Source organism: Zootermopsis nevadensis, unplaced genomic scaffold (genome assembly GCF_977971745.1).
Source record: "Zootermopsis nevadensis isolate Lab colony 2312 unplaced genomic scaffold, Znev_1.0 Znev_ptg000022l, whole genome shotgun sequence".
NCBI lineage: Eukaryota > Metazoa > Arthropoda > Insecta > Blattodea > Termopsidae > Zootermopsis > Zootermopsis nevadensis.
In genome coordinates this window covers 11,787,403-11,797,561 of record NW_028259154.1, presented here as the reverse complement: position 1 = coordinate 11,797,561, position 10,159 = coordinate 11,787,403, and the positions used below count along the sequence as shown (strand labels likewise).

Sequence of the window (10,159 nt, the reverse complement as noted above, 5' to 3'; positions counted from 1 at the left end):
TGGTACCTATTGGATATGAGGATGGGTAGGCCCCACAGCTGGTCTGGATGCAGAGGCTAAAGGAAAAATCCTCACCTTTTCAAAACACAAATCATTTAAATTATTACTTTTTCTCATAAAATTTTCTGCTCAATAATTATTTATAGTATGCTGAAAATATAATTTTAAATCTCAAGTAGAGGTTTAAATGCACAGTTCTTAGAGGGTTATAATGCTAGTCTGTAATACTATCAGCCCTGTCTTTCCTACGTATTTCAAACTTAAGATTTTATGTTCTACATTACGAGGAGCAAAGGATTAAGAAAAATGGGCCCTGACCTGCATTGCGGATGGTGGATAGCCGGTGAGCGATGGTAAGCACGGTGCGCCCTCTCATGATTCGCTCCATAGCCTCTTGCACCAGATGCTCACTCTCCGCATCCAGTGCACTGCCACACACAAAGCATACTGTAACATGTCTGCACAGGTGATAACTCTGACTCTGATATGATTGTTCAACACAACTCACCTTGTCGCCTCATCCAGCAGCAAGATTCTGGGGTTCTGAAACACGACACAGGAAGTCAGAGCCTAGTCAAAGTTATGGAAAGGAAAGCATAAGCCACCGAGATACTTCAATATTTAAAAAAGGTAACTGTTTTAATATCTGCAAATTGCTTATACTCTGAGCAGAACTGAAGGACATACAGCAGAAAGTTATATGTAGGCTTTATGATGCAATGGTTCTCTCATTCCCAAAAACCTAAATGTGTGCAACTTCAAGTGCTGAGGAAACTAAGCACAAAAATCATATATATACACATGGATTTTGCAAGGATTGCTCAACTTTGAGCTGGGTAACTGGGATCTGATTACCAGTTGGAGAAGATATTTTTCTGTCCACAACCCAGCTTCCTACTCAACAGACATAATTCCACTGATGATAAAGTTGTCAGGGTCTAAATTGACCACTCACCAAGGTTAAGAATGTATGGATATCTAACTCCATACTTTCTCTCTGGCTTTATGGTACAGTGATAACTTAATCCAAGGCCTTTGCAGGTCTTGCAAATCAAAATCCAACTGTCATTTAGAAATTGAATGTTGAGTGCCATGTCAGTGGTATTCAACCTGGGGTACGCAAAGACATCTTAAGGGGTACATGAAATTTAAAAATATACATATATTATTTTATGATAAACACTGAATAATGAGCAATGTAATTTATTTAATTTATTTTAGATGTAGATTATATACCATGTATAACTTGAATTATACACCAACAACTTTGGAGGTACAAAGTTGAAGAGAAATTATATCTGGGGGTACGCGAACAAAAAAAGGTTGAATACCACTGCCATAAGTTATGCAATGTTGAATATTACTTTCAACAAAACCAGGCCCAAAATGGTGATGTCACTTCCAGTTCCAGACCTTCACACTGTGCACATACTGAATCTGACAAGGGTCCTGACAGTGGTCACACTATGCTTCTGTACCCCCAGATAATGTGATTTACCTTTCTTTCTATTGAAAGAAATCATTAGATAAAAGCCTTCAATGAATTTTGGACCCGAGTACTAATTTTCCTTATGTTGTGTAAGTGGGAAGTGTACATATTTCTTATTTAATGCAGGTGTATGAATATTAGCAAACTGAGCAGCCTGAAGTTGCTAAAAACTTTGTATAGTTAAAACAGAATATTTGAGATACCTAATTAAATATGTAGAGACAATAAAAAGAACTATATCAATCAACATGTGAAGAAGATGAAAGCAAAAAGAGTGAGGAAGATTATAATAAATCTGCTACAGTGTGATTCAATACACAAGCAGATCTCAACATTTCTACGAATCCCAATGTTGGACTCCAGTGATTACCAGTAGTAAGAGAATTGAAATGCAGATCTAACCAAGCAACATTACACTGTCAGCATTGGCACCTAAAAATGTGTTTGTAATCTCACACGCCTTCAAGAACTGGCAAGTGCCAAAATGTTACAATCAGACCCTACCACTTTTTACCAGTAAGTCAAAAACTTCAAGTTACGTGCTCTTCCTGTGGACATACTATCAGAGTACACTTCAAAATGGGCAAAAAATGTTATACTAATCCCCTTTTGATACAAATAAAAGAACTGTAAATGCATTTACTAACATGGGGCAAGGCTACACTTCATTATAAATTTTTCAGTTACCATGAACTTGAAACCTATGACCTACCAACATGTAACATTCAAGAAGTGGTAATGCAGTCATCAGAGTGTGGGGACAAATAAATGGAGGCCTACAGTGAGACTATCAAAGGTACCTAGCATTCTTTCCTTACATATGGGTGCTGTGCATTACGTGCAGAGTTAGGATTTAGCAGTTAATGTAACAGATCTCTTAGGTTTGTTGTCATAAAAGTGTTCCAAAGTCTTGCACCCAGAAGAAAATGGAAAACACTAGATAAACATTGCATGTTATGACTACACCATCCAGCACTGTAATAGCTGAGTCATAATTTATAACTACAACACATATATCTTGATATGTATGTTGCCATAACCTCAATTAGAGAGACTGTATCACAGCCACACCACATAGATGTCATATTTTTTCAAAGGTTCACATTAACGCATTCTAACTACGTCCTTCTCTTGTGACTCAAGTGTAAATTTTTTGTAAGATAAATATATCGTTTCAGTTCTGTAGAATACACACGAATCTAATTAAAACTGTTACAGAATGAAAGGCAATACAAAATAAACTTAATTATTTGTTGTTTGATTCTTGAGAGAGATCTTAATTTTCCAAATATTTAAAGGAAAATAATGACTAAGCATTATATTTTTTTCTGAAAATTTTTAATTATCATTATGATGGATTTCTACTGCACTTACTAAAGTCACAAAAAGTTTTGCATAGGTAAATAAAAAATATGTAACTGAAATTTCAGTATTCTCCTTCCTTTAGTCTAACATGAACTAACTTTGATGAGGGCTCTGGCAATGGCCACTCTCTGCTTCTGTCCCCCAGATAACATGATGCCCCTCTCTCCAACCAGCGTGTCAAATCCATTAGGAAAACTCTTTGTGATGAAGTCGTATGCATTTGCCTCCTTTGCAACAGCTACCAGCTCATCCTCTGTTACTGCTGAGGGGTTCAGTGCTCCATACAAGATGTTTTCACGAATGGAGCATGAGAACAGAACCGGTTCCTGTGAAGGAAACACTATTTTTATACCATTATTATGGGGACACACCAAATGGACTGATAGGCAGTGATGCCAACTTTATGTGCCTTCACAGCCAGTGTGGGTCCAACTGCCCAATGGCTGCCTGTCTAGTGGGACAGTCCCACAGTCTAGGTCACACTAACCTGACTGACAAACCCAATTTGGCTTCGCAGCCAATGTAGGTCCAACTGGCCCACTGGGTGCCCATCTAGCAGGATAGTCCCACTGTCAGGGTCATACAGCCGCAACAGCAGTGCTGCCAATGTGCTCTTGCCTGAACCACTGGCACCAACTACAGCTGTGATGGATGCCTCAGGGATAACCAAGGATAAATTGTGAATTACACGGGTGTCAGGTCGCGATGGGTACGAAAATGACACATTCTGGAACACGATTTGACCTGTAGGCTCCTCTGTAGGTACCAGACCACCTGCGGCACATGAGAAATAAAGAAAGTCTTTAAGTCGATTTAGGCTGTGGATAGGGATTTTCACATTACAATCAAATAATACCTGACACAGGAATTGCCGGCACTCTGTCCACCAGTTCCCACAATCTGGTGCTTGCTCCCAAGCCACGATTCATTTCAGAATAGAAGCTGGACAATCCACCAATGGACACACCAATGTAGCCTGCATACAGTAAGAAGGCTGAAAGGTTCCCAACTGTAAGCGAACTGTCACTCACCATGATGCCCCCATAGTACAGCACCGACAGCACAATGACATTGCCACTGAATCCTGTCTACATAAGCACCAATATTAGTGGAAATATCCTTCACTTTATGACATTTAGGGTTCTGAGGGTGGTGATTATGTTTTTGTTTGTCTTCTGGGTTGTAATATTGTGAACCTGTAGGCAGATACCAACATTTCTTCAGGGCCAAAGTATATTATTTAAAAACATTGGTATTTACCTTCCAGTCCACACAGTATCAGAGACCAGAATACCAACATCACATCACTCTAGTGTATCAAGAACTAGAGTGTCAGAAACACACAAATCAGTAATAATGTGACCCATTTGCTAATATACCAAGATGCTATATTTTTAAACAGCTACAGGTAAGTTGTGTCATAACGTTGCATTAGCTGTTAACTCCATGATTATCTTCACTGTGCAGTTATAGTTTCTGAATATTTTCATTTTAACTTTTTCTTTTACTGTTAATGTTAATGATCTGGCATAGCTCAGTCAGTATAGCGACTGTCTACGGAATGCAAGACCGGGGTTCGATCCCCGACGGGGATTTTTCCTCTAGCCTCTGCGTCCAGACTGGTTCTGGATCCCACTCAGCCTCCTATCCAATGGGTACTGTGGCCCTTTCCTGGGGGTAAAGCGCGGCTGGGGCGTGATGCTGACCACTCACCCCCATCTAGTGGTAAGGCCAAGAATGAGTAGCAGCTATACCACCTCTCCCCCCAAGCACCTACATGGCATGTAGTGGAACAGCTTTACTTTTAATTTCTTTACTGTTAATGTCATGGAATTAAATGACAATTCTTACTGGTGTTACTTTGTTATGGCAGACTCGTCATGGTAATGAAACTTTCGATACTGTAAATGCTGAGGGGATTTCTTGACTAAGATACTGCTCCATGATATTCAGATGATTTGTTACACATTTGTCTAAAGCTGCAAATGACTTGGAACATATCTAGCAGTCCATTGTTCATACCATGCAATGGTTACATTTAATCATTCACTATTACAAATGAAACTGTTCCACAACCAGAATTAAAGCTAATTTATCAGCAACTCAGATAGGATTTCTAAGAACTGTTATTTATATGAAGATGAATATCAAAATAGCTGAACACAATCTACAGCATGGCAGTATCAGAGAAGATTAAGAGTGATTAGTCACCAAGCCAAAGAAGATTCCTCTTGCCAGCGACTCCTTGTAAGCCAGCTGCAGGACATCCTGTATCTTGCTGCTGTATGTGTCACACTCTCTGCTCTCGTGACTAAATGATTTAACTGTTCGAATGTTGGCAATCCTCTCCTCAGCCACTTGCATTGCTGCAGCAAGTGAGTCCTGAATAGGAAATGGAATGAGAGCCATATTAATGTTGAGTCAAATGCCAACATTTCAAAGATTAGCTCTGTCTCCATCTTTAGGGTAAGTTTGAGTAATGACAAAAAAATGTGATACTGTGATGACACATATCAGTTTGTCTTAGCAGTGCCCTCTCCTTACCGGCACATTATATGACCAGAGGGTGGAGTCAGTCCTCTCACTTTTGGTATGGTGCCATGTCACTTAACCTGGAATAAGATCTTCTGCCCCTTGTCCTACATTTGCTCACCATTGGTTTTCTTGGCCATTTAAGGACCTATCATGCACATGAAGTCTTCTTCACTGGCATGTGGACTGTCTCTATGTCAAAGACACTCAGTAGTCTGCTGATCTTGTATAATTTAGTGTGTTGGAATGGTTGAATTGCCAGTGAGATCAGTTTTTATTCTGTAGTTGTCTTCTTTTCATGATGTGTGGCTCTGCTGAAGGCTGTTCTATCATGTCCATTCTGTTTGAATGCCTCCCTTAAATTATTTTGGATTTCCATGCTGATACTTTCTGTCACATTTAGTTTTTGCCTGGTTTACAAGGGTTGTCAGAACTGCATGTTTTTGTGAAGGGTGGTGATGCAATTTTGCATGGATGTATAGATCTGTGTGGGTCAGTTTCTGGTACACTGCCCTACTGTTCTGTCTGTCCTAGTGATACGGAATGCGCGCTGGTTCAAGTCTCGGGGAAAGAAATTTATCATGAGATCTTCGACCGGTGTGTGGGACCAGTGCCAACTCAGCATCGTGAGGAAATTGGGGAGCTACAATGAGTAGCGTAATCCGGTCATGAAAACTAGCAATGGCTGGGGATTCGTCGTGCTGACCACACGTCACCCTATATCTGGTTGGATGATCGTTCACCTCTGCTTAGGTATGTGAACGTGAGGCCAGCAGCCAGCTAGTCGGCTTTGGCTCTCAGAGGGATGTTACACCACGGATTATTATTATTGTTTGTCATTCTTCAAATTTACCCTGAAGATGGAGACAAAGTCTCTAAAATGCTGGCATTTCACTCAACATTAACAAAGCTGATTGTCTGAGAAAAGAAGAAAAATTTTACAATATTTATGTGCTATGTAAGTATTAAGTCTTACAATGAAAAAGAGGCTTTCACAAGGGATATTTTCTTTCAAGCTGATGAAACCTAGTTGTGGATTGTACCTGGACTGACTTGGAAATCTTCCGCACAAACCTCCCATAAACTACGGCCATTCCTGCAAGAGGTGGAACAACTGAAAGGCCGACCAAAGCCAGCTGTGGTGACATGTAAAACTGCAACAGAAGAGATGTACAAATATGTGTTAGAAACTGCAAGAGATGATAATTTTCCTCAGGCTACAACAGAACGCCTTCCTCTTTCGTTTCTAACTAACTCCTGCAGATCACAGAATTACTGACTTCAGAAATAGATTTAAAATGTGGAGGCCTGAAACTGCTAAAGAGGTGCATAGCCAGAATGTCATGCAAAAGAAAGGGATTTTGCTCATGAGACTAAAACTGAGCAAACAGTGAAAGGTCAGAAGTCTGTACGCAACAAGTTAGTACCTGGCCCATGCCATATCAGAACTGCAGTTAATGTAATATTTATATTAATTAAAATATAAATGCTTCAAACTGCTTGGTTAATAAGTCCATGGTACAGGACAGTGAAAATTCCCTAGTTATGAAACCTGCATGTTTTGTCACCATTTTCTGAGCCAGTTCAATACTCACTCAGTTCACATCCTTACAACCTATTTCCCCAAGAGCCATTTTAATACTGTCTTCCCATCTGCGTCATAATTTCCTTGGTTGGTTTTTTCAAAAAAGCTTAGAATCCATATGTTACACACAATGAAATTACATTCGTGCAGCTCTCCATAGTGCGATTCCTCATCAAAAAATAAGTAAGAAATGCTGTGTAACATTTGTCCTGAGATGCTTAGTTTTTCAGATACACATCACAGTCAAATGGGGTAATGGAGATACATATAGTGCATTCTTAGGCATACTGAAAACACAGTGTCCAAATGATCATGGAATACACACACAACGAATACTGTGACATGCTCATAATACTTGGTGCCTGTAATAGTTGAGCTGGTATGGCTGCATGGGAATATGCACTATATCATCCTGGTCGTGATCCAGACACTAATGCGTTTTAATGACTGGAGGAGCATCTCCGTGAAACAAAATGTGTTCCACCTATGGCACAATGAACGTGCCATGATGGGATAATCCTTATGCTATACACAAGCGTGGGTGTCAAGTCTGCTTCAGTGTCAGCATTTAGGATGGTATCATCAGGGGCGCTGTGGTTCCCTATCTGCTACCTGACAGCCTGACTGCTTAATGATATCATGATTTTCTGGAAACTGTTTTACTGGGGCTGCTTGAAGATGTGTCTCTAGCTGTGAAGCAGAGGTTGTGGCTTCAGCACAACAGAGGTGCAGCGGACTATGGGGAAGATGTCCAGCAGTGGTTGAACGTGACATCTCCAGGGAGGTGGGTTGGATGTGAAAGGCCAATTGCATGGCTTGCTCAGTCGCCAGATCTAACTCTGATGGATTTTTTCCTGTAGGGGCACCTGAAAGAGCATGTTTACGTAGTCCCTTCCAGGATTATCGAAGATCTTGTAACAAGACCTTAGCCAGCTGTGACAATGTTCAATGCCAACATGTTAAGGCATGTTCGAGAGAATGCCATTCGGATGATGACTGCTTCAGACGCCTACTGTAACTATGAGGCACCCATAGTTTGATCATTTGATTGCTTGCACAATTTGACGGTGACATTTATCATAAAAAACTAAATGTCACTGGACACGTCATATATTTTCTACTTGTTTTTAACAAGAAATCATGCACTAAAGAGAGCTTGTGTGAATTTCTTTTTATCCTATATGTAATTCTTCTTTCCTCAACAATTTCTACAAACCCCATGTCATTGTGTTTATGAACAGTTCAAATTGCACAGTACTTCACTGCCTGTTACATTGTATTGGGGGGGGGGGGGGGGGGGGGGGGGAAGGTTTTGAACTGAATTTTGCCACTTTAACCTGTTCTTAATTTAAACACCATTTTTATTTCTCAGTATTGATTCTACTCTGTTAATGCACTGTCAGATTATTTTTGGTATCATTTTGATGATGGCACCTGTACATGCAAGCATGCTTCATTCTACTTACCATCATCGAGGCCCCAGCCATGACCATGATGGTGGAACGGAGGCCATCTGAAATGTTCATTGTGACAGACTGGCTGACAAGTGATGTATCAGCTGACAACCTGTTGACCAGCTCACCTGTCTTGTTCTTGTCAAAGAATGCAACTTCTTGCTTCACAATGGAACCAAATAATGTCTGTCGCAGTGTCTGTGTAATGCGTTGTCCTGCTAAGACAAAGTGACTATCATCAGCAGTAGAAAATCATATTCTTCCTAGAGCCATTGCCACTTTACAGCAGGATTGTGTTGCACACAATATGCAGACTAATCATTCATTCAATAGTCCTGTACCTGAGACAGACATGAGGTACACACGCCCAAAGTTGCAGAGTCCTCCCACAACAAAGACTCCCAGAAGCACCACACTCAGCTCAGAAAGGTTCTCCCTCATCTTTTCAGAATCAGCGGTGTATATAATATCAATCACACGGCCAAGACAAAATGGAACAGCCATTGTTACAGAGCTTGAAACCAGTAGGAGACATATAGCACCTAGAACATGACACACAATGTTGCAACATAGCTAAAGCAGATCTTACCGAAACATATCTGCGGTCATCAAATTTTATATCTGAGATTCTTCTGATATGAGTACTCTACTCCATCCCTTCTTAACAGGCAGCTACAATTTGTTCAGAACAATTAGTGTTACTGACAAATGTTCAAATATCAAACTGGGAGAAATATAGAAAAGTTTTACTTTGTCAGGGCAGATTTAATTTTTGTATCTTCCATTTCTGAAACTGCTATCACTCTAAACTACCTTCTGGAGTATCTTACCAAATAACTTCCATTTCTCAGGTTTTGCTAAAGACAGTAATCTTCTTGCTTCTGACATGCTAAACACGATCTTCTTCTTGTTCTGAGTTTCCACAGACAGTGTTTTTACAGCAGTTGTTGAGAACAATTTAGATTTTACTGCAGTCCCCAAATGTGAAGCTCCAGAGCGGTACAAAGGCAAGTGGGTAATATAACCCCTCCTCAAGCAAAGCGTGCATATTAGTTTTGGTTTAGAGTGCTTCTCCATTATGAACGATCTTAGCATTTGCGATGATTTCACTAAAAGCCTCATTTTCACCCTTCTAAATGTTGACAGCACTGCAATGATAGTGAATAGGTTAAAATCGTCCGAGTGAAAAGTATAAATTTATCGTGACGTTGGTATCACAGATGACCACAACTGTACTATTGCACAATTGCTTATTAGAGAAACATTAATTAACGTAAATTAATGAGCTTTATAACAATGCATTCTCACACCTTACGTCTCACAACGCGAGTCCGGAGATAAAGCAACGAAACCCTTCCATGCATGTAACTGAAAAATCCAATGTAATGGAATACAAAACAAAAATAACAAATCCTTGTTAATTAATAGGTATTTATTCTATGCATGTTGGAAAATCACCATCAAAAATGTCATCTCATTTCCTCGTGACAATTTTCAAACCTTCGGTATAGTGGGAACTAGAGCTGAAACCTCTAGTTGATTTTCAATGGAACACGAAGAAAATTATATTAATTACCAACATACGTAATTTTCGGAAAACTACTAATTTCATCTCTTTTTTGATATTTTTATTCACCAAATGTTATGAATGTTAACGTAAAACATCTTTCTCCGTTCATTCTCTTACGGTACTCATCTATACAAACAAATGCAATTGGTGAACTGACGAACAGC

The 10,159-nt window shown here is 39.8% G+C and overlaps 1 protein-coding gene across 9 annotated transcripts in view; it reads right to left on the bottom strand.

The window, feature by feature from the left end:
* Nucleotides 1–10,159, bottom strand: part of LOC110837775 (ATP-binding cassette sub-family B member 10, mitochondrial) — a 33,973-nt gene that overhangs the window by 15,263 nt on the left and 8,551 nt on the right. For 2 of the 9 annotated variants that reach the window (XM_087353796.1, XM_022080271.2), the window contains exons 1-11: nucleotides 10,062–10,129; nucleotides 9,256–9,573; nucleotides 8,767–8,967; nucleotides 8,438–8,640; nucleotides 6,430–6,540; nucleotides 5,066–5,236; nucleotides 3,711–3,942; nucleotides 3,342–3,628; nucleotides 2,953–3,180; nucleotides 509–543; nucleotides 319–428 (exon numbers count right to left, since the gene is read on the bottom strand). In XM_087353796.1, the coding sequence (XP_087209922.1) occupies nucleotides 319–428; nucleotides 509–543; nucleotides 2,953–3,180; nucleotides 3,342–3,628; nucleotides 3,711–3,942; nucleotides 5,066–5,236; nucleotides 6,430–6,540; nucleotides 8,438–8,640; nucleotides 8,767–8,967; nucleotides 9,256–9,573; nucleotides 10,062–10,104 (1,939 nt within the window). In that variant the 5' untranslated portion in view covers nucleotides 10,105–10,129. The other 7 variants (XM_087353797.1, XM_087353798.1, XM_022080274.2 and 4 more) reach the window with 7 other exon arrangements.